General features: G+C 36.0%; 1 protein-coding gene across 4 annotated transcripts in view; it reads right to left on the bottom strand.

Moving 5' to 3' along the window:
• Nucleotides 1–25,444, bottom strand: part of ITSN1 (intersectin 1) — a 279,339-nt gene that overhangs the window by 174,434 nt on the left and 79,461 nt on the right. For all 4 annotated transcript variants that reach the window (XM_020995909.2, XM_078146543.1, XM_020995907.2 and 1 more), the window contains 6 exons: nucleotides 23,650–23,829; nucleotides 21,200–21,293; nucleotides 18,290–18,390; nucleotides 13,216–13,279; nucleotides 7,878–8,015; nucleotides 4,904–5,019 (listed from right to left, as the gene is read on the bottom strand). In XM_020995909.2, the coding sequence (XP_020851568.1) occupies nucleotides 4,904–5,019; nucleotides 7,878–8,015; nucleotides 13,216–13,279; nucleotides 18,290–18,390; nucleotides 21,200–21,293; nucleotides 23,650–23,829 (693 nt within the window). The remainder of the gene's footprint in view (nucleotides 1–4,903; nucleotides 5,020–7,877; nucleotides 8,016–13,215; nucleotides 13,280–18,289; nucleotides 18,391–21,199; nucleotides 21,294–23,649; nucleotides 23,830–25,444) is intronic.

Raw genomic sequence — 25,444 nt, forward strand, 5'->3', positions numbered from 1 at the left:
AACACAAGAGGAAACAAAATCAATCACAAGCATTTATTGAGCTAAGTGATGGGGATACAAAGACAAAAGTGAAACATAAACATATACATTATACAAAAAAGAAAACAGTAGGTAGTTTTAAGAAGGGAATACTAATGGGGAAACAGGAAAGGCTTCACTGTAGAAGATGATATTTGAGCTGAATTTTATAGAGCATTCCACACATGGGGAATAGCCAGTGCAATGCATGGAAAGAAGAGACAGAATATCATGTGGCAAAAAGGACAGTTTGGCTAGAACAAAAAGTAGGTGAAAGAGAGAAATGTGTAAAAGGACTAGAGATGTTCAGTTTAGGAACAGTTTTAAATACTAAACAGAAGTTATATTTTATCCTAAGTACTAGGGAGACACCAAACATTAACTGGATGTGTGGAGGTGACATGGTCAAGCACACACTTCAGAAAAGTATATTTGTGTTAGTTCCCTATGTTTCTTGTATATCAGACTCTTATCAGAAATATCTGATGTAAAGATTTTTTTCTTACTTAACAGCTTTCATTCTTATGCTAGCTGTGCTGATTTTATACTTGTACAGAAACTTTTCACTTTCATGAAATCAAAATAGGCTATTTTATCTTTTACAGGGACTGTGTCCTTTGTTTTGTTAGTAATTCTCCCCCTAATCATAACTATAAAAGTACCTGTTATTATTTCCTTCACAATTTTTTATGGTGTGACTGTTTATACTCAGGGCACATATCCATTTTGAGCTTCTTATGTATGGTGTTAGTTTTTGGTCTAAAATTAATTTTTGCCAAACTACTTTTCCAAGCAATTCTTACCAAAATAGGGAGTCCATCCACAAATAACATATAATTTCAAGTTTATCTGGCACTGAGAGGTTCTTCAGTTTGACTGGGTCTGAGTCTTCCTTGTAGTGTGTTCTTCTCTTTTAACTTAGGTCAAATAGTTTTGATATTACTATTGTCTTATAATATAATAAGGTTTGGAAGTACTATTCACCTTCTTTTCCAATTTTCCTTTTGAGAATCTTAGAACTTTTGTTTCCTCTTAGTAAATATTGTTAGTAATTTATCTAGCTCTATGAATTATCCCATTGGTAACTTGATTAGCATAGCACTAAATTTGTAAGTTAATTTAAGTAGTATCATTATTTTAAATATATTGACATACTCCAACCATGAGCAATGTTATTTCCTTTAAAAGTGTTATGTAATTGTATTTACGTGCCCTGAATTGTACTTATATGTGATTTTTGGTAAATTAACTCCCATATATTTTATGCATTTTGTAGCTACTTTGAATGAGACATTCTTTTTGTCACTCAATCTATTGTGCTACTCTAGAACTAGAAGGGGCATTCAAGGCTATATAGTCCAACCCTCTCATTTTACAGACAAGAAAATGGAGGCTCAGGAAATTAAATGACTTCTCAAGGTCACCTGGATATTAAGCACCAGGGGCAAAATTTGCACTCAGATCCTCTGATTCCAGAGCTAAATCAAGTCAATAAATATTTATTAAAGTTATTACTATGTGCCAAGCGCTGGGAATATAAAGGCAAAAATCACAATCTTTGCCCTCAAGGAGCTTACATTCTAACAAAGGAGACAAGATATAAATAACTAGATATATAAAAGATACATATATAGAGTAGATGACAGTGACTCAGCAGGATGGCATCAGCAGATGGGGGTGGGGGTGGGAAAGACCTCTTGCAGAAGATAGGATTTGAAGGAAGTTAGAAAAACTAAGAGGTAGTGATTGGGTGGCAGGGGTCGTCAAAGCATTCCAAGCACAAGGGACAGATAGTGAACAGGCACAGAGAGAGGAAATGGCATGTAATGTGAAGACCTGCAACCAGGCCAGTGCTGATGAACCACAGAGTTCATGGAAGAGAGTTCAGTATAAAAGATACTTACACAGATAAATATCAATCTGTAGCTATGCCTAAATCTATATCTATGAGTCATCTGCATAGAGGTAGTTAAATCCATGAGAGCTGATGAGATCACCAAGGGAAACAGATGAGGGAGAAAGGAGAAGAAAGCTCAGGACAGAGCCTCCTGGGACATCCAAGATCAGTGGTCACGACACAGATCAAGCACTAGCAATGGAGATTAAAAAGGAACAGTGAGACAGGGGAACCAGGGGAAAGCAGTGTGGGAAAACTAGTGAGGATTAAGAAGCAGGTATCTGGACCTGCAGAGATTTACAGGTAGCCAACAGCTGCCGAATCCAGTGACAGTGTACTGGAATTTCAACCAGGAAAAAGCTCACAGGTTGTTCAGACCTAAAAGTCAGGAACTTGCAAAGCAAAGACCAGAAGGCAAATGATCAGACTTCACCCTGGATTGGATACTTTATTGGAGCAATGAGAGCTTGAAGGCCCCAATTTAAGATTCTCTGAGATCCTGGAATAACACAATGCTGCCAGGGACCAGCAGCAACATGACTCAAGAGAACACAAGCTCAGCAGAAACATTCTCTCTACAAATGCACAGAGCCAAGCCTTAACATAAAGTCTGAAGTCAAGAAGTAAGCATGAAGAATAGGCAAAACAAAACAAAACAAAAATGCCATAATGAGCTATTATGGTGACAGGGAGGCAAAAACATATAGGCTTACAACTAAGAATAACAACACAGCAAAACTATGTAAAAAATCTTACAGGGCAAAAAATGGCCGTTAATGAAATAGAAAACTTCCAAGCATTCCTGATGAAAAGACCAGAGCTGATAGAACATGGAACCTTTGAAATATAAAGGAGTCATGAGAAACATAAAAGGGCAAACATAAGTGAGTAATGATAAGGAACTAAATGAGAATACACCATGTGCCTCCTGATTTTAGGAGATAATACATGTGTGTCCCCTGAAACCCATTATCATCATTGGACATAAGGAAAGGGCGGTAGTTCTGTTCTGTTTTGATAATCTTAAAAGAAGAAAGAGAAAGGACAGGAAAAGGAATACACTAGAGAGAGAAAAGGGAGAGGAAGGCTGGGGAAAACTCACATAATTGGCGCCACAAATAAGGAAAAAGAAATGGTGAGGATGGGTGACATTTTAATTTCACTGTCATCTGACTTGGTCAATGGAGAGGAAAATACATTCACACAGCTGAGTAAAGATATACATTTTCCCTCAAAGGGGAAATAGGAGGTGGAAGAAAAAGGAAAGAGAAAAAGGGATGATTAAAGGAAGGGTTAATAGTAAGCAAAACAAATTCTAACCATAGGAGATGGATCACAAAGAGAATTTTAAAAGGAAAAGCTAAGAATTTTTTATTGGGCACAAGATGAAGTCAAGGAAACAAAAGTAGATAGACTATCAAACTTAAACCGCTTGGTGCTAAGTACCTCTCTTGGTACCTTCTTTATAAAGAGGGACCAGGGAAAGTAAGGGAAGGAAAAGGTAATAGAATATAATGGATGGAAATACAGAATTATCATAATTGTGAATGTTAATGAAATTAATTCATCCATAAAATGTAAGACAACAGAAATTATTAGAAAGCAGAATCCAACAATATGTTGTTCTCAAAAAAACACAATTAAAATATAAAGGTTCAAAGAGTTTAACAAAAAAGAGGCTAGTAAAATCTGTTATACTTCAAGCTGAAGGAAAAAGAAATGCAGGGGTAGCAATCAATCAATTTTGGCCCTCATACTAGGAGACTTCAACATACATACATACATATATACTGATACTCAAAAACCCTAATCTTCCAGTTCCTCAACTTACTCATTTCCCATGACTTATTTCAGCTACAGACAGAGATCGTTATATGAATGATCTTGCCATTACCCACAAAGAAACCACTTCCATATTTGAGAACTGAGAACTTCCCATATCATATCACAATCTGTTTTCATTCCACCCCTCCCTCAGCCTTATCTCACTATGTCATTTGCAAATCTTCACAGTGATGTCTAATTATTTGATTCCTTAGTTCTTTCCCTGGCCATCATACCACAGTGACTCTTTTACTCCTCTCTTTCTCATAGTGATTCCTCGGTGAACCCATTATAGCACTTGCTGTTTTCTTTCCTTGAGTACTCACTTATCTTATTGCCCATCTACCCCTGCCAAGCCCAAGTTTTAGATTATTTACACAGTCCACCACTTTCATTCTTATTCACATGCTGCTCAACAAAGCTGAAGAAGATCACTAAGTTGTGCTGACTGGGTCCTCTACAAATTTATTTTACATAATCTCAATTGGGCCCTTACTGAAACAAGGCAATCCTTTTATACCTCCCTAATCAACTCACTATCCCACTCATCATGGCAGATTTTTTTTCTAAACTTTTTCATCCCTCCTCAAAGTCCCCTCTACCTGAACAGGGATCCCATTACTTCCTGCCTACAAACATGCCCATTTCTCCCCAGTCCTCAAAAAATCTTCACTTGATCTGTCCATCCCCACTAGTTATCTTTTCATCTTGGAAAGCTGGAGCCAGAATGTGGAAGGCTTTGAATACCTGGATAAGATAAGTATTTCATTGTTTAGGCAACAGGGAATTAATGAAAGGTGGTTGCTCTCTAAAAGTTGCTTATCTTCCTAATTTCCAAATCTGTAGACAACATGCACATAGCGGCCCAATCTATTTCTACCAACCCTATTTCTATTATAAGCTTCTTCATGACAAGAACTGCAAATTCTTTATCCTTGAATGTTTCCTATTTTCAGCCTAAGACACATAGTCAAACTATAAGTAAAAGGAGATTAGTATATTAACACCCTAAAATGGCTAATGTTTACATCTCTCATTTTTTCCTTCATATTCCAAAGTTTCCCTCTTGACCACCCTCACTTTAAAAAAAATTGTTTTCATCCCTATGTAAAAACATACTTTTAAAGATAATGTAACAGAGTTAAAATATAAAGACCAACTCACCAGGTAATTTCTTTTCCAGCTGTTGCTGTTCCTCTTCTAACACTGGTTCCTCTGGTAACCTTTGGTCTACAGATACAGAGCTTATGACAGATATGCCACTGCCAGAGCGAACCCTTCTGCAAGAGCAAAAAGACATTTGCCATTATTTCTTTCCAAGATTAACTGTTCAGAATTAATCTTTTTTTAAAGTGTGAAACAGTAAAATATACAAGATCACCAAGGAAGCCAATTATGTTGAAATACAGTTATCAAAATGTTAGGGGAAAAAAGGAAAAACACGATAAGGGTCCTAGGTCCCAGGGGAAGAACCACTGGACTATACTCTTTTAGGTTCCTCCCAGATTTAGCTCTGTGCTCACGTGATCTTCTCTATAATGGTAGAAAGGCTTTAATCTCAATAATTAACTGGGTCTGCTTTCCTAGGGCCATCCATGCAATGTAGAGGCTAAGGTGATGAATTCTCTAGCCATCAAATCCATGAAATGAAGAAAAATACAAAAATGACTCTCAATCTAGATTATCTCCCACTGTTTTCTTTCTTCAATGATGGTTGTAGAGAAGGAGGTAGATATCAGTCCTATTTTAAATATCAGAAAATCGTGGCATAGAGTAAAAAGGTTATTTATACAAACTGAATCAGGACAAAATCTGCCTTAGATACTAGAACTTAATTCTCATGACCACAGACATTCACATTAATCAGCTGCATGATGCATATTATATAGCAAATTCCATGTATAATTGAGGAAAAGTCATAGTTTTGGTAACGTTTGCTCTACTCACTTCCCAATCAGTGAGGGGAAAAAAATGTACACTATACAGTCACAAAATTTATCAAATCACAGCTCTAAACCTACATAAAAAGTTTGAATTTTAATGAAAACGGAACTACAAACAGTGAACCTGTGCTTTATCAGTCTACTGATGTGCCTTACTATTTCCTACATTATCAGTGTAGCACTAATAAGGAAGAGGGCCAAAAACATCATAGGAAAAAAGATTTCTTCTAGTATATTTGGAAATGTTACTTTAAAAAAATAAAATGTTAACTCTCAAAGGATTATTAGAATCAGATATTTTTCAGAGACTCTAATTCTCACTGTGTTTTACTCTACCCTTTGTACTAATTTATGCAATGAATGTAGTAAAAGAATTAACCTACATTTTGGAGGAGGACAGCAAATAACAGTAAAGAGTTTCTTACTTGTAACTCATTAACTCATTTTCACATAAATTTTTTGGTAAGAAATAAAGTAGAAAAATTATAGTAAAAGAACAAAGGTATTTTGTAGAACAAGATTATGAATTAATGCAGGACCTACAACTAGATTTATTATAAATTTGCATTCACTTCCCACAACAAAATATAATGATGATGAAAATAATAGTAACAGCTCACATTTATACAGTTGATGTTTGTTTAACCTAATTTGCCCTGGGTAAATCATTCTACCTCTCTGAGCTTTAGTTTCCTCATTTGTAAAATAAGGATTCCTCCCAGGTTCTGGTGAGGATTAAATGAGATCACATGTACAATGCTTTACAAATCTTAAAGCATTACAAAAATGCTAATTATCACCACCTTAAATGCTTTAAGGTTTATAAAATACTTTGTCTATGTCATCTCATTTGATCCTCTTAAGAACCCAGTGAGGTAGGAACTGTTTATTGTCCCCACTTTACAGATGAGGAAACTGAGATTGACAGAGGTTAAGTGATTTGCTCATGGTCAGTTCAATGCAGCAAACATTTTTAAGCACCTGTAATATGCTGAGGACACAGAGACAGAAATGAAATAGTCCTTTCCATCAAGAAGCTTATATTCTACTGGACGGAAACAACATGTGCACAGATAATACAAACGGAAAAGCATTTCAAGAAGGAGAGAGTCCTGACAACAATGGAAAGCAGAAAAGGCCCTATAAGCTGGATGCAAGTGGCACTTAAGTCCAAACAAAGACAGAAGGGAAAGCATTTCAGGTACTTCTAGACAAAATTAGTAGTGGAACAATTACAATGAAAGTGCATTACAGTGAAATTCCTATGCAAAGCCACAGAGATGGGAGACAGGATGTCATGTATGTGGAACAGCAAGAAGTTCAATTTGGTAGGATTGTAGAGAATGTAAAGGGGAAATGTCAAATCAGCCTGGAAAGAAAAGTTGGAGCCAGATTGTGAAGGGCTTTAAAGGAAGTTTGTATTCTATCTTAGAAGCAATAGAAAGGGGCAGCTAGGTGGCACAGTGGATAGAGCACCAGCCCTGGATTCAGGAGGACCTGAGTTCAAATCTGACCTCAGACACATAACACTTACTAGCTGTGTGACCTGGGCAAGTTACTTAACCTCATTGCCCAGCCAAAAAAAAAAAAAAGAAGCAATAGGTAGCCACCCGAGATCTTTGAACATAGGAGGGATATGGTTAGGACTGTGATTTAGGAATATCAAATTTGGCAGCTCTGTGGAATTGGATTACAGAAGGGAGAGGCTGAATGCTGGTAAATCAGTTAGGAACCCATTACAGCTGAGAGGTGATGAAGATTTGACCTAAGGTGGCTATTGTATGAATGGAGAGAAGGATGGGGCTCAAAAGAGATTAGGGCTTGAGATAGATTAAGAGAGAAAGAAAGAGAGAGATTTGAAAGAGATATGCATGGCGATGAAACTATGGGAGTTCAAGAGATCACCAAGAAAGAGAATGTAGCAAGAGAAGAAGACCCAAAATAGCTTGAAAGGGGTGAGACATGGATGTCACACAGCTAGTAAGTGTCTGAAGTAGGGTTTGCACTCAGTGCTTACTAACTTCAGTCCAGGACCCTGTCTACTACTACTACATGCTGACTCCAGACAGTACAGAAAGTCTCAGTAAGGTCAAGGAGGATGAGAACGGAGAAAACACCACTGAAAGTAGTAATTATTAAAAATATTCTTAAGTGGCAAAGTTTGAAACACAGGAAGAGAGTCATATTGTTCTTACCTAAATGAAGGAGGAATATATTCTGGAGGCAGTACTGGTGGTAGGGGTTGGCCAGACATAGCCACGTCAATTAAGTGCATTGCCAGAATAAATTCTTCTGCTGTTAGTTTTCCATCTTGATCAATATCTGAAAGATTCCTGTTGAATAAAATATCAGAAGTGTCCTCGTTAGAATCTTCTGTTAAAATTCAATGACTTTATTAGTATGACCAAAAAAAAAAACCCCTTTATTTTTGCCTTCAATGGCAACAAGTGAAATTAAAACTCAATGTATTTAGGTCTTGCATTTTGAATATTCTCACATACCATATTCTCAAATATTTGAACATATTCCCCAACAAAGGAGCTCCTAAAGATTCAAATGTCTTTTCTCCTACTCATTTTTATGTTTTTCTTCTTGAAGATAAAAAGTCAGACTATGGAGAGACAACATGGTGTAGTGGCCAGAGGTCTGTACTGGGAGTCAGATCAATCTAGTATCAAATTCTGCCATGTACACTTACCAGACAGGTGGCCATGGGCATGTCAAACAACCTATGTCTCAGCTTCATCATGTTAAAAACTGGGATAATAACAGCTGCTTACTAACCTCATGGGGTTATTATATGGCAAAAAAAGTTTGCGTATATTAGAAATGTCTATATGGGCATGCATATATATGTATGTATGTATGTATGTATGTATGTATGTATGTATACACAAAAGAAATGTTTATGTGTATATACATTATATACCATATACACTGTATAGTGTTTTATAGATATATACATACAGAATGTATATATCGCTATATATTATACATTGTATATATTTTATTATATATAATTACATCTAATATATTTATATCATATATAATACATAATGTATATATGAGTCTCCTCTGTGTATATCATGTAACTGTGTATATAAAATGTATATATAATGTATATTATATATAATGTATATATAATTATATTTTTTATATATATGCACATATGTGTATCTCTCTTTTTCACCTTACAATTAGCTCCTTGTGGCTGGTAAGCAGTTGTTATTATCTCTTTTTCACACATGATGAAGCTGATACAGACACAAACACACACACATATATATATATATAAAATCTCTTTCATATATCCATGTATATAAAGTGCCTTATAAACATTAAAGCACTAAATAATAGTCAGTTCTTAACACTGTTATTGTTACTAGTATTGCATTCAAGCCTTTGGCAAGTCAAATCCTGACCCAAATTTTCTAACTTTTTTTTGCCATCCATTTCTTTAACTTTATTCCCCTTCAAAATATTTTACCTCCCAGCCAAACTGGCTAACTTATTTCCTAAATTCAGCACTCTATCTTCTCTCTCCATGGCTTCACAAAGGCTCTCCCCCTTGATTCCAATATAACCCCTCTCCCCCTTTCCCTCTCTCAAAATTCTTAGCTTCCTTCAAGGTTCAACTCAAGTGCCATGTCCTATGGAAGTCTTTCACTTCTCCACTACCCCCAATGTTGCTGCTTTCTAGCTCATCAAATTATCTTTCTCTTCATTTACTTGTGCAAATATTGTACATCTCCAGTAGAATGCAAGTTCCTTAATGGCAAGGGCTATTGTTCATTATGGCACTAGTGCCTTTACACAGCAGGCTTACTAAAACTGAAATGAATTCACATTGTAGTCACTAATGACCAGGGTCCATACTGACATGGCTGGGAGGAGCTGGTGAAGTTCTTAATAGAATCCACCTCTTTATCCTATACCATAGGTATTGGCCTATAAGGTATACCTGTCTTCATAGAGATCATTTTTATTTATGCTCATCACAAATACTGTAAGGTAGAATGAATAACTGTACCATAAAATGATGTTTCTAACTTTGGGTGTACAAGGAAATCATCTTCTAAGTGAGAAAATCCTTATGAAAATTTATATTTAACTGAAACTTCTTTATTAATCAATCAACAAGTATTTATTAAGTACTTACTATACACAGTGTTTCTATGGGTAAAAGTACAAAGAACAGAACATTCTTACAATGAGCTTACATTATAATAAGATAGGACAAGTTCATTAAAAGTATATATTGCATAAATATAAAGTTAATAAATACAATAATATATAAAGTAGTTAAATACAAAGTAGTTTAGGAGGGAGGGCCCTAGCAGTTGGGGAGATTAGGAAAGGTTTCATGCATAAAATGGTGCTTGAGCTGCATCAAAAAGGTAGAGAGATTTTGTGAGGTGGAAGTAAGAAGGAAGTGTATGACAGGCATGGGGGACAGCCAAAGCAAAGGTAGATGGAATGTTATGTGTGAGGACCATACTGAAATCCAATTTGACTTGACTACAATGTATTGGAAGGGAAGGAGGCTAGAAAGATAGTTTGAAGCCAGACTGCACAGAGCTTTAAAAACTAAACAAAAGAGCTTCTATTTTGTTGAAGAGGCAATAGAAATCCACTGGAGTAGGTAAAGGAGAGTCAGATGGTCAGAAAAATAACTTTGGCAGCAGCATGTAGGATGGACTGTAGTGGTGAGGGGCTTAGATGCAGAGACTAAGTAAAAGGCTGTTGCAACAACCAAGGCAAAAGCTCATGGGGGTCTGAACTAAGATGGTAGCTACAGGAATGGAGAGAAGAGGTTGAACTCGAGAGATGTTGTGAAGGTAGAAACATCAAAACTTGGCAACTAATTGGATATATGAGGTGAGGAGCCTAGAATAATGCCAAGATTAGAAACCTTAGAGACTCGAAGGATGGCGATACTTCTGACAGAAATAGCGAAGTCTGAGAGAGGGGAGAAATATCATGAGTTCAATTTTAGATACGTTCAGTTTAAAATATTTCCAGGATATTCAGTTTGAAATGTCCAAAGGCAACTAATGACACTTTCATATCTTCTAGTTTCAGTAAGGATGAATGACATGGTTCAAGTCTTCTAGTAACATATCAACTTGCTGATTCATGAACAAGGAGTCACATATAGAATATCAACAGTTAATGTTTATAGCTAGCCTAAAAATTATATGATTCTGGGCATAGTTAGTCTCTTTTTCTGCTATTTCATCACAGCTACTCCAAAAACAGAAGGGTCATACAATCGTAAAATTAGAGATTTAGATAATTTAGAGCTGAAAGATATTTCAGGTCAAATAGTCTCATTCCCCCTCATTTCATTTTTAAAACATTTAATCTTATTCATTTCTGAAAATAATGCATCTCCTCCCAAGTCCAGTGAGTTCGTTTAACAACAACCAAAACACAGTTCAACAAAACTAACTAATGCAACAGCTATGTCTGACTGCACTGACTATACACAAAATATCTTATACCCACAGTCCCATTTCTATAATGAAGTAAAGCTGGTGCATTTTTTCAATGCTTTTCCTGGTCCAAGCTCATTTGTTATCATAATTACACAGCATTCGGTTTCATTTTTTTTACACATATATTGCTGCAATCATCGTGTATGTTTTCTTCTGAATCAACTCACATTACTTTTACAATGTTTCTCTGAATTCAACCAAACCATTGTTTATTGAAGGGTACTGAGATCATTCTACTATACTACTGCTCTATAATTTGTTTAGCCATTCCCTAATTGACAGCCATCTACTTTTGCTACCAGGTCTTTGTAACTATGAATATTTTGGTGTATATGTGACCTTTCTGCCTTGGACATCTTTAAGGTATATGCCAAGCAACGGGATCTCTGAGTCAAAGGAAATAGATAATTCATTTGCTTTTTTTTCTTAAGCACAGTTCCAAATTGCCTTACAGAGCACTTATTCCAATTCATACTTCCACCAATAGCGTTAAGAGTACATGTCTTCCTATAGCTCCTCCAACACAGGCTATTTCTGTCTTTTGTCATCGTTGCCAGTTTCCTGGCTGTGAGGTAAAACCTCAGAATTGTTGATTTTCATCTCTTATCATTGATGACTAGAGCATTCTTTCATATAGTTATTAATGGTTTGCAAGTCTTTTTTTGAGAACTGTTAGTTCTTATTCTTTGGCATTTATCTATTGGTGAATAACTTGTTCTTCCAAGCTTCTCCTGCTGCTCAGCCCAGCATACTGTTCACTATACCAAAATCCTTTCTCAGGAGTGTTAAGGGACCTAGAGAAAGGTATGCAGCAAGTGGGCTCCCTATAGAGGATTTATGTATGAAGGACAGAAACAAGACTCACACAGGCTGGATGACTCCTTCTGCCATTGGAAGGCTGATCCACTATGATGCTCTAAAATGGAGCACACGAATGCCCTAAAATTATATCTACAATGTCACCACCATTTGTTAATTTTTAGAAGTAAAATTTCACAATGACTACAAACAGATTGATTATTATAGTAAAGCAACTTTCCACTGCAGTTCCAAGAGTCTAAATGACAAAACAACTGAAGAACGATGCACAGCAAATGCCAGGTTTATGTTAATGGATGACTAAATTCAAACAAGGAGAATGCTACACTGGGACACTGAACTATCTCCATGCCATAAATCAAGATGACTTTGCTTCACTCTCCATTTGCTTCTGGAATCCCATACTGATTTAAAAAGCATATTAGGCTTTTATTACACGTAAACTTTGTAGTTAATTTGTCCCCAGGCACCCATTTTAAAGTGAGGCTGAACCACTTATGAAGAGGTATGCCCTTGCCTTCTCTCCCCAAATGCCTTCTGGCTCTAACACCAGCACTGCTTTAGCTAAGGCAGGTAAGTAGGCAAGAAAGACACAGCCCTCCCTGCATGACTGCTATGATATATTTTAAAGTTATATTTGGTAGAAGAATGATCCCATAATATTTTTTATATCCCTTTGGGATAGAGGCAAGAATGTTGTAATATAATTCTAAACGCAAGCCCCTACAAAGCCTAGATGGAGCCTGGGCCACAATTGCTCTCAACAAGCTAAGAGTCCCCATATATGTAAATAAGTAGCTCAGGTTTCTGAGGCTTGGGTATATAATGGCTATAATGCGATTAATAGCAGGTGCCTTTACTTTTTACCATTCATACCATCAAGAGGAGTTTGACACAAAATAGAACATACCAAATTAATGTCCACTGTAGGAAATAAACACATGATATATATAAATGACCTATTCAGCACATAAGCTCATAGGATAGATTCTATTTCCACACATAAGTCATTACAGGAACCACGTATTTCAATCATCCCCAATACTGAAATCTTTCACTGGTTAACATCCACTTGAAAAACAAGATAATGATAAGAAACCAAACACAATATTTGAAGTTCAGCACACTCAGTCTCTATCTAAACCTAACAAAAGGTTAATCTAAAATATTTGCAAGAATAACTATGTCTATAATAAAAACACTTTTAACTTCTTACCATATTGTAGCCAGCTGAGTCTGTGGTAAACTTGATTGCATAAGAATAGTTCTTGCTTGGGGGCCTAACAGATAGCAAGAAAAAGTTAACAGGATCAATCAGTAGTTATTCACTTTAGGCAAAAATCAGTGCTCTGTATATTGATATTGTTCAGTCTTGTGTATTTGAACCAATTATAATGATTTTAGTATATATATGAAGAAAAAGAACAGAAAAGAAATCAAATATCAGTATAATGGAATAAGTGACTACCAAAGAATGGACATATTAGTTTTAAAGTTTAGAATTTAAAATTTTAATCCATCTCTTCCTTGATCAAAACTCTGATATTACAATTATCTAAATGTAGTCTCCTATTACTCAATCTATTCCTATACCTTACTCCTTCTAAACCTACTCTTTAGCTTGATTAAAATTTCCAATTCCTTTACCCCAACTTCCCAGTACTTTCTCAGGCCATTCCTCCAGCTTTGATTTCACTTTTCTCTCTTTCCAATCACAACCCTACAGTTAACCAATTCAACTCCAGACTGTACTCCTTTCTCAAATTCTTTGGCCTCTTGTTCAATTAATACTCACCCCTTGCCAAACCCCAGCCCTGGATTATAACCAACCATCTGTCTTCTCCACTCCTACTGATGAAAAATAGAGACAAAATCACACAACCATACTGACTGGAACACCATAAATTTGTTACCCCATTTCAACTAGGCCCTCACTACAGCTAAACAATCCTAATATTTCTAACTGATTACCTACTTCACGACCATAGAAGCTACTTCAGTCCTTTTCTTCTTTCATTAAGGTTCTCACACTTCCCGCCTCTCCACGACCTCTCAAGTAACCACCTCCCTCTTACTTTACTGGGAAAAGTGAGGCCATTCTTCTTTTCCCCTTCTCTTCATCTCAAAATTTCTTGATATCATTCTCTACTCTCTCCTTCTTTCCCTCCAGTCTCTTATGCCAAGGAGGCCCTTCTTCTTGTCATGATCAACCCCTCTGTACATGCTCCTGGTGCTGTTCCTTTTCATTTTTTCCAACACAGCATCCACTCTTTCACTCAGATCTTTCCTACCTGTTTCATCATTGTCTTCAAATATGCCATCTTCACATCTTTAAAAAACCCTCCCTAGATCTTACTCAAGCTATCATCCTCTCCCTCTCCTCTACTTCTCAGACAAATGTCTAGAAAAAGATGCCTGCCTTGTCTCTATCATTTCTCCTTTAATTTAATCTTTTCTACTTTGGCCTTTAACCTCATCACCCAACTCAAACTTTTCTCTCCAAAACTGTCAATTATCTCTTAACTACTAAATCTAATAGTCTCATCTCAGTCCTCATTCTTCTTGACCCATCTGCTTCATTTTACACAGCTGACCATCCTACCCTCCTGGATACTTTTTCCTTTCTGAGTTTTCATGATTCTACTGTCTCCTGGTTATCCTACTTGTCTTGACCATTCTTTCTCCAATCTCATTTGCTGCCTCATTGTCATTAGCACTCAGGGCCCAAATTTCTTTCCTGGGCCCTTTTTTCTCTCTCTCTCAGAGGCCTCATCAGCTACCAAACATTTAATTATCATCTCTATGGAGATGTCCATGCATCCTGCTCCAATCTCTCCCCTGAACTTCAGTCCCACATCAACATTTGGATATTTCATATTGGATTTCCCAGAGATATCTCAAATGCACTATGTGGGAAAAAAAAAAAAAGAACTCACTACCTTTGCATCAAAACCCCTATTCCAAATTTATTTCTGTTGAAGACACCACCATCCTTCCTCACTTTCCTTCATCCCAAATATCTAAGCAGTAACAAAATTTCAACATTTCTACCTCAACAGTATCTCCCCTATCTGATTACTGTCTTTCAAAGAGCCACCACAATATTTCAAGCCTGCAACACCTCTTTCCTGGACAACTGCAATCACCTGCTAACTGGTCTCTCTGCTTCAAGTCTTTCCCATTCCAATCCACTTTACAAATTGCTATGAAGCTAATTTTCCTTAAGTTCAGATCTTGCCTGATCACTCTCACCAAGACTACTGCAATGGTTTCCCTATTGATACCCCTACCTAAAGTCTGTATCCACACTAATCAATTCTCCATACAGCTGCCAAAGTGATTTTCCTTAATTACACCTCTGAACACATAACTGCCCTAGTTGATAAACTACAGTGATTTCCTACTGCCTCTGGGACCAAATATAACCTTTGTTTATATATACCACCTTGTACATGAAGCCTTTCCCTATATTCTCTCCATATTTATTCCATCAACATTTATATATGTTTGTTATACACACATATACATACATGTGTATTTATGTATGTGTATACATATACACACAGACATATATACATTGTTTCTCTAATTAGAATGACTGCAGGCATTGTTTCATTCTTGGTATTTGCATACCCAGAAGACGTCATATAATAAACACTTAATAAATGCTTGATTTAGCCAAAATTTGATGATTTATAGTGATAAGGGGCAGATAATTGATCTAGATACTCAGAAATTCCTTATTTACAAAATTAAGGTTTCTTTCCTATAGTGTGCTTGTAAATGTTTAATAGTCAGCTCTCAAATAGCACATGGTTTTTAAGAACTTCAGTCCTTATTAGTTATTAATTTGCTGGCTCTTCTTAGCTATTCACTAAAATTACAGCGTTGACTCTTTTTTTCCTAAAGCAAAGTAAATGTAAGTTTGTATGCATAAGTAGATTAGTATAGGTATACTTGAGGAAGAAAAGAAGTAAAAAGACCTCTTAAGAGTCTATCAGAGACTAGTGATTTTGGAGAACAAGTTGGAACTGTGTCCAAAGGGCTATATAACTTTGCACATCCTTTGACCCATCAATACCACTACTAGGTCTGTACCCCAAAGAGATCAAAATAAAAAGGCAATGGTACTATGTGTGCAAAATATTTGTAGCAGTTTTGTTTTGTTTCATTTTTTGTGGTGGCAAGGCACTGGAAATTGAGGGGATGGCCATTAACTGGGGAATGGTTGAATAAGTTATTGCATATGATTGTGATGGAATATTATTGTACTGTAAGAAATGACAAACAGAGACAGTTTCAGAAAAACCTTGGAAGACTTGTATGAGCTGACGCAAGGTGAAGTGAGCAAAACCAGAACACTGTACACAGTAATACAATAATATAACAATAATCCACAATTCCAAAGGACTCATGATGAAAAATGCTATCCACTTCCAGAGAAAGAACTGCTTAACTCTAAGTGCAGATAGAAATATATTTCCTTTCATTTTTTTTGTTTTCCTTGATTTTTTTCTTTCTTTCATAATATGACCAATATGGAAATATATATTGCATAACTTCACAGGTATAACGGGTACTGTATTTCTTGACTTCTCAATGGGGGAGAGACAGAATTCAGAATTTAAAAAAAAATTTTTTTAAAAAAAAGGACTCCACCACCTCCACTACAGTAGTAAAAATGGGTGAATATGCTAAGGGTGGTATCACCAGAAAGAAAGCAAAGAGGTCAGAGGTGAAAAATATTGTGGAGGTAGGATATGAAAAGATTTGGTGGCTTATGAGATCTACAAGGTAAGGCAAAGGAAAAAAGTCAAAAACAAATATTTCAAATATGGGCTACAGGGTGAACTCATGCTACTGACAGAAATAATGAAGTTTAAGAGTATGCTTTAAGGGAAAGCTAATAAGCTTAATTTTAGACATGTTGAGATTGAGGTATATCCATGTAGAGGTGGCCTACAGGCAGTTGGTGATTCGGGTATAACTCTCAGAAACAAGATCAGAGCTAGATATCTAGATTTGAGAGTCATCTGCCTAGAAATGACAGGCAAAGCTCTGGAAATGATTTAAACTTCAAAGGGAAAAGAAGGTAAAGAAAAGAGAATCAAGGACAAAACCTTAAAGGATCAGATAGAGGATGAGAAGACAACAAAGCAGAACAAGAAGGAGCCATGAGGCAACTGGTAAGAAACTAAGGAGAAGATAGGGTCTCAAAAAGGAAGGGATATTCAAGAGTCTCATGCTGAACTGGATGAGGGCTAAAAAAGGCCATTGGGTTTGATATTAAGACTAATTGAATAGGATTGCCACTGACATACTGTAAAGTCAGAAGGATACCCACACTCACATATATTTTGCTTTAGGAAAAGGAACCCATAAGGAATACCGAACAAAAGTATCAAATTAATGACTCTTAAGGACTAAAGTTCTTACAAAAATGTTTTCCCCTTGTTGAGAACATGTTAAATTATTTAATACTAGTTAAGAAATAACTAAATGTGCTTTTATTGGATCACAAGACTTTGGATTTAGAGCTGTAAAGTCCCTTAGAGTTCATTCAAATAGAAATACCTCAATTTATAAATAAGGAAACTGAGGCTCTGGGGGATTAAATGACTGGTCTAAAGCCATCCAAGTATTAAGTGGTAGATTTCAGATTTTAACTTAAGTCCTCTGATTCCATATCCACAATTTTTTCAGTGAATCATGCTGCTTTTCCATTTTAAAAAATCTATTTCCTTTATATTTAATATCATAACTAGATAATTCTCTTTTTCTCTAAGCATTTCTACAACTGATAAAAATTTACTTTAAAAATACATTAACAATATACTTTAAAAGGTTTCTAGGTAGTACTGGAATCCTCCTGTAATCAAAATGAGATAGCTAGCATACGTAAAGCACTTGGAAAACTTAAATAAAGGTTTCGAAATCTTAAAAAAAAGTTTCCTAAAAATGAAAATATACTAAAGCTATTATTATAATAGTTTCTTCTACTCCCAAACAATAGAGCTTTCCCCATGGAGAACCTATTATGGGGTACAGAAGCAAATTAGCTGAGCATTCCCAGTAGATAAACAGAAATGAGGTAGACAGAGAAGGAAAGTATTATTCAAGAATATGCAAATTAAGAAAAGTGCTTTAGTAAAGTTGTTTTGTTTTTATTTAATTCTGTTGAAGATTTTTAAAGAGAAAATTCAGTGTTTTCATGATAGAGCAAAGGATGAAACTTAAAAACAGATGACATTTTTCAAAATTATTTTTCATATGTTAACCTATCTGAATACCTGTTAGATGTCCACTCATTGTTTTGTCGTGGCTATTGAACAGTTGCCTATATTTCAGTCTTGATGACTGAGGAACGGCCCATTCTGCCACAGGAGAGGCACTAAGAGAAGAATTTAAAAAGATAAAAATTAGTAGAAAAAATTTGTCTATGTCTATGATTTCCCTTTGCTTAAATTAACTGCCTTAAAAAAAAGCAGTAGCTTTCATTTCTTATTTATTCTCATGTCTATTAATTTTCTATTTCAATATGCATATTTACCAAAAAGATTATCTATTCACCTTTTAACACAGACATAAAATCAGTCCAAATGGCCATTCCAACTTATGGACTCTATTTACTATATGCTGAAGGCTAGTCAAAAAGGATAGAAAATTGTTAGCAAGCAAAAGTGATGACATAATGGTTGTTAATCCTATACCATTTCTGTCACGCTAAAGTAAAGAGTGTCAACCTCTGAAGGCATTTAAGTCTTAATTTTTCACATACCAAAAATAAAAATGTATTTATTATTAAAGTGAAATGATAAGATGTTGTCATTCTGAGAGGTTTAAATTCCAACCACGAGATACACAGTGTATCTCAGATGACATTGCTATAAGGAACTCCAGGTAAGGAAATTCCTCTACCAAGGTAGATCAGCCCCTTCTCCACAACTTAAAGAGTCTTAGAGAACTGCCTAGTGCACTGAGAGCTTAACTGAGTTGCCCTGGATGCGTCAGAGGCAGGGCATTCTCTGGCTTCAAGGCTGCCTCTAAGCAGCACTGAAGACCATTACAGATGAGGAACCAAACGGCCTAATACTCACAAGCAAAACCGATAGCACAAAAACAGATGGATGGCAACCCAATGATGAGCATTCTTTTGCCAACATGCCTTGATGCACACCTGAAGAAAATTCCTTTCCAGGACTTAATTTGAATCTAGATCTATTTAGGGATTAGTTGCTTAAATGATACTACCCATAGAACGCCAAAATACTTTCGAATTAGGAGCTGAACATAGGCTATCAAGAAAATCAATCTGAAGTAACCTTTTATTTAAGAATAATGATGACATATCACTGTAGATGTGGGTTACAATTATTATTTCATCAAGACGTTTCTCTTCATTATATTGCTAATGGCTAATTTCCATGTTACTTGGCAAAAGTTAAAACAACCAGAAGCTTAACCTATCAATTTTAATTTCTGTTCTCTATATTAGATTTTTGTATATAACAGTGAATATCCTAGCAGCTGAAAAATGTCTTTGTAAATTCAACTCTCCAAATTACAAAGTAATAGATATTTTTTCTAATACAACAATAAAGTGCTTTATAATAGCTACTAGAAGGCACAAACATATATTCATTCATATTAAATAATTTATTTCTGAAAGTTGACAAAAATTTACAATAAATTCTTTAAATGGGGAAAAAAAACTTACAAGGAAGACTCCAACTGTGAATTCTGCTGTGATAATTCCCTCATTTTAAATAACTTAATATTCCGCTAATTTATACTCTTACTTTCTTATTAGAAGTCAATTTATCTTTAAGTTTCACTAACAGAGTAGAGGGAGTATTACACATGAATAAGGCACCAGATTATACTTACCAAGTCAAGTGCTGTTCTGTAGCCTTCCTAGGACATAACTTTTCTAAACTAGTCATAAATTATGATTATTTGCAAGGAATTTAAATTATTCATATCAAAAAGATGACATGTTAAGGTGAGGCTAGTTCTAACTGCACTAATATTTAGTACTATCATTTACATAACAAAAATCCCTCTACGTTTTGAAGATGTATGCATGGGACAGAAAACATTTTGTAAAGCCTCAAAGAACTCAAAGAACTCAAAGAACCATGAATTTACTGAAAATTTAGAAATATATTCAATATTGAGAAAGAAAAGGCAGCAAATGAAAACAAAAACTCACATAAAAGATTCAGTTAAAAAAAAACCCACAAACAACGGCCAAGTTAGTTCATGGGGTCAGAACACACTATGCCCAACTTTTTACATCTACTAGTATATAAACTTGAAATAAGAAGACAGATTTTCTTGTGTGGCTTTCATTATCATTACTTAACAGGCTCACTATAAATCAATGGCACTACACAACTTCTGCAAAGCTCTTCAGAATATACTTTTAAAATTATGTTCAACAGATTCTTCTGTAGACAAACAGAAGGCAAATGAAACAAATCATTTTATAAAGATTTTTAATTTAAAAAGAGTTGCTGGTTCACAATCAACCAAAAACTGAAGTGGAAACATTCCTTTTAATGTTTTCCATTGAAATGAGATTTTGCCACCTAAAGACACAAAAAAACCTATGAGAAAATTCTGAATGCTTAAAAAACAAATCCTCTATTGTAATAGCAATTAAACACCTTTGCCTAGCATCTTTATATGGAAATTTCATTTGCTACTTTAAAATGTCTAACTCTAAGTAGGTAAATTGATTTTTTCATCGTATTTCTTTGTAATCCTGTGTATTTTATTTTATGCATTTAAAAACATTCTTAGTAGTCCATAAGCTTCACCGGACTACCAAGTGAGTCCATGACACAAAAATAATTAAGTCTGTGCTGGAAGATGGACAGCATACAAAACTGTTCTTTAATGGAAATATCTTTGTAGGTGATACACGTAATGAATGAAGAAATACTATGCTGTTAGGAAAAATATATTTAGTAATCAAAGCACACAAGAAATAATAAAACCTATTTTTCCTCAATTAATTCTCAGCATGAGTCAACATTTATAGAACACCAATAATATTTTGCTTAGTTACAGAAATTATGTGGTAAGAAAATAATAAAGACTGTTAACTCATTTTAAAATGTAGGTGTTAAATAGTTAATGAATTTATTATGTGATTAGACCACTCATTACTATAATCAAAAGGCAAACAAACTTACCTAGCCACATCAAATGATTGTGCCTTCTGTAGTTTTGTATTTAATTGTGAACCTGGACCAGATCTACTAAAAGAAGAACTCTTTGGCAACGTGGCTGCAATAAGAAATACATTGTGGGTGATTTTCGTTAGATAGTCATGGAATGTTTTTAACACATAGGAATATTAAACTCTGCAAATCTTCAAATACGAGTTGGAAATCAATCATTCTTCATCCCTCTTTCATAATACCCTTAAAGACACAAAAAGCTAACTAAATTCCTTCCACTTTCTCTCCTTACTCTCTCCACCCTTGTAACTCCTGCTTTAGTACTAAAAAAAAGCCCTGAAGCAAAAAATCATCCTTCCTTCCATGGAAAGTGCTGCTACCTCAATCATTCAGATTAACATTATTCAAGTTAATTATAGAATCATTTAACTGCTTAAAGAAAAACACAGGACAATATTTTATTGACTGAAAGCATATGAAGCTGAAGTTAGTTATGCAATTTTTCTACATAAACGTACAATTAGTGTATGAGTTTTAGCTCATATTCACACAGACTGGTTTGCTTTGCATAGGAAAAAACTCCATTTCATATCTACAGACTGCACACTCAACCTTATCAGCTGTTTTTAAAATGTGCGGCATTTCCGGGCAGAAAATTTGCAAACCCATAATCACTACTGGAAAAATAAGTGAAAAGGAATGCCTTTTTGATGTTGATTCAGTAACACCTTAAAAGAGCAACCATTTTGTAAGCATCTAATATGTTCCAAATACTGTACAAAGTACCACGGATACAAAGAAAGATAAAAACAGTCCCTGTTCTCGAGGAGCTCATGGTCTAATGGCAGAAACAACATGCAAACAACTATGCACCAAAAAATATATACACAAGAAAGCTGTCCCAGAGGGAAGGAGCTCAGTTTGAGGAGGACAGTAAGACTTTAGCTAAGCCTTGAGGGAGAACAGGGAGGCCACCAGGAAAGGCAGGAGAGGAAGATGAAGGAGAGCGTGCTAAGCATGGGGAATAGCCAGTGAAAATGCTCCCCATCGGGAGACGGAGTGCAGTATGCAAGCAGCAGCAAGGAAGCCAGTTATCACTGCATCCCATGATACACGGCAGGGAATAAAGTATAAGAGAACTGGAAAAGTAGGACGGGGCTAGGCGATAATGAAAACCAAACAGATGATTTTATATTTCATCCTGGAGGTATGTGAACTATTTAGTTGTAATTTAGGGGAACATCAAGACCAGCGTGGTAAGTTCAAAAGTGGCCATATAATGCTTATGCCTAATTACAAAAAAGTCAATGAATTGTTAACATTAATTTAATGCTATGACTTGTTACACCATGACACTTTCGTATTTATGCAGATACATCTACAGTCACTTGTTTCAACATATCTACCCAAACAGATTCATATGTTAATGTGCTGTTGGATTAAATATATATGTATGTATGTGTACACACACACACACACACACACACACACACACACACACACACACACACACACACACACGAGATTCTCAGGATCAAAGCTCCAAAATGAAATAAACAAATTTAAGATTATTTTCAGTTTATGTCTGCATTTAAGTATTTAAGTGTAAACCACTATGTGAATTAAACTTCCTTACTTATATTTCCATCATAGAAAAATACTTTTAATGGAGAAATACAACATTTTTCCTACACATACTTTCTCATCTTGTGGGCTGTTTGGTTCGTCAGTGACAAGGCGAATCCTTCTTAAAGTATGATAACAGCAGTTGAAAAAAATGAACAAACATTTGGATAAAATATGATAATATAAGTAAAGAATTTTGTATACCTTAAAATACTATACACATATTAGTTATTAATATTGTTAATAATGATAAAAGCTGCAATTCATGCTTTAATTATTTGGTTTTTTTTAATCAAGCCATTGCAAGAGATTTGTTTTCAGGGCTATTAATATTTGGTTCCCATCTGTTGATAGTGGTACCCAGCTGCAATTTGCTCTCACAAACCTGAACCTCTCTGGCATATTATGTATTAGCTGTTGTGTTTTGTTTTTTAATCTGCTAAAGGAAGAAATTATGTGAATCAACACGATGTTCCTCTCTGAACCCAAATATAACTAAATTACAATCAAGTGAGAGGCAGTGTTGCTTAGTAGATAGAGAGCTGACTCAGGAACCAGGAAGACCCGGGTTCACGTTTACCCTCCAGCACATACTGGCTACATGACCCTGGGCAAGTCACTTAACCTCTTGCTGATATAGGCAAAGCTCTGAGGCAGACAAGATGCCTATAGTCAGTGGTGATGGGAGGCGAGTCCTCCAGCGAAAACACAGGTCCATGCCCTTACTCCTAAAAATCAAATAGCACTAAAAGTTTAACAGAAAGAACATTCAATACAAGCAAATATTCTAAAAAAGTTATGGAAAAATTGGGCTTACGTTATAATAGGTTACCTACCAGGATGAGCAAAAGCAGGCAGAGATTGTATGACAGAAGGCGCGCCATTAGCCAGGGGAGGAACTGCTGTGGGAGGAACAGAAGATACGAGAGGTGGGGACATTCCTACTACTGGAATCGATGCCATTGGTACTGGAGCAACAGCTGTGAGAGACGGCATGCTGGCAATGCCTCCCATACCTAATGAGCAAAGAGATTTAAGTTAAATCCAGGTGAATCATTTACAACACAGGATTCCATTAGGGCAAGCATAAAAGGTTTTTTCCTATTGAACCATGACAAATTTGGGTTTCATATAAATAGTCAAATTACCAAAATGATTATTCGTTGAAAGCTGTTCAGTTCAACAACAAACATTCAACAGCAATGACATGCAAAGTTTTGGGAATACCAAGATAAACGACACAGAGGTCTTCCTTCCTTCATGGAGCTTACATTCTCTTTGGTGGATGGTGGATGCAATTTGGCCACATAAGTAAAAAATACATTTAGGATGGATGTGGAATGATTGGACAAAGGATACTGGAGAAGGGAAAAAATACTTCCAGTTGCAGGAGATGAGGAGGGGGAAAGCTGGGAAGGCTGCATGGAAAAGTTATCAAAAGTAACTAAGCCTTGAAGAAGCTAAAGATTCTGAAAGGCAGAGACAAAAAATGGTCACATTCCAGGCTTCGGGCCAGGACCACAAATATGAAGGCACCAGGTCTGAAGACAGCATGTTAGAGAAGAGGGATAGCTAGCAGGACAGTTAGCCTGGATGTAGAGGGCCTCAAGAGGAGCATTAATTCTCTATTCCACTCCCCACAACAGATGTTCCAAAACTCTTTTCTCCCCAAGAGCATCCCCTCCCTTCCTACTCTTATCCAAGACACTCACCTCATTCTTGACCAAAAAAATCAAGCCTATTCACTAAAAATTCTTTTCTCTCCCCTCTTCTTGACATTCCCCACCATTTCCTCCTTTACTCCAGTCTCAAATGAAGAGGTGGCCCTTCTCTTCACCAGGGTCAATCCCTCCATAGGCATCCTGTCTTTTGAAGCCAGTGCCTCCACTATCATATTCTTTCTTTCTCTTTAACCCCTAAACTCTCTGGTTCCTTTCCTGCAACCCCAAGTCTCCCCTATCCTCAAAAGACGCTTACTAGATCCCAATAGCCCTAAGCATCACACTATATCTCTTCATCCTTTCTTAGCCACATTCCTTGAAAAAGCTCTCTAATGTATACCTCCACTTCCTCTACTTTTCAATCTCCCAAACCTGATGTCAGATCTCATCACTCATCCTAAGCTGCTCTCTTTAGTTACCAATGGTCTCCAAATCACCAAATCTAATGGCCTTTCCTCAGTCTTCCTCCTTCTTGGTTTCTGATGCATTTGATTCCATTGGTCATGTTTTTATCCTGGGCTCTCTCCATACCTGTCTGACCAGTCCTCCCCATCTCCTCCACTGATTCATTATTCATGCCACATACACTAACTATGGGTATAGCCTAAGGCTCTGTCCCGAAGACTTCTTCTCTTTGCTTTAGACACTCTCTCCCTTGGTGGCAGCTCAAAATGAGTTTAATTATCATCTCCATACAGATGACTCAAAAGACTATAGTCTAGCCCAAGTTTTTTTTCTGAGCTGTTGTCACTCCCCCTCCTCCTCTATTCTGCACCTCCAAAGCTTGTTCTCATCCTTAAAATGATCCCTAGTTCCTCTGTCCTCAGTTCTCTCCCAGACCATCACATGGTCTTTACTATATTTTTCTCCTTTCTTCTTCCTGACACCTTAGTGAACCAGTTCAACTCTG

The sequence above is a fragment of the Phascolarctos cinereus genome, unplaced genomic scaffold (assembly GCF_003287225.1).
Source record: "Phascolarctos cinereus isolate Bilbo 61053 unplaced genomic scaffold, phaCin_HiC Scaffold_726;HRSCAF=1367, whole genome shotgun sequence".
In the NCBI taxonomy this organism is placed as follows: Eukaryota; Metazoa; Chordata; class Mammalia; order Diprotodontia; family Phascolarctidae; genus Phascolarctos; species Phascolarctos cinereus.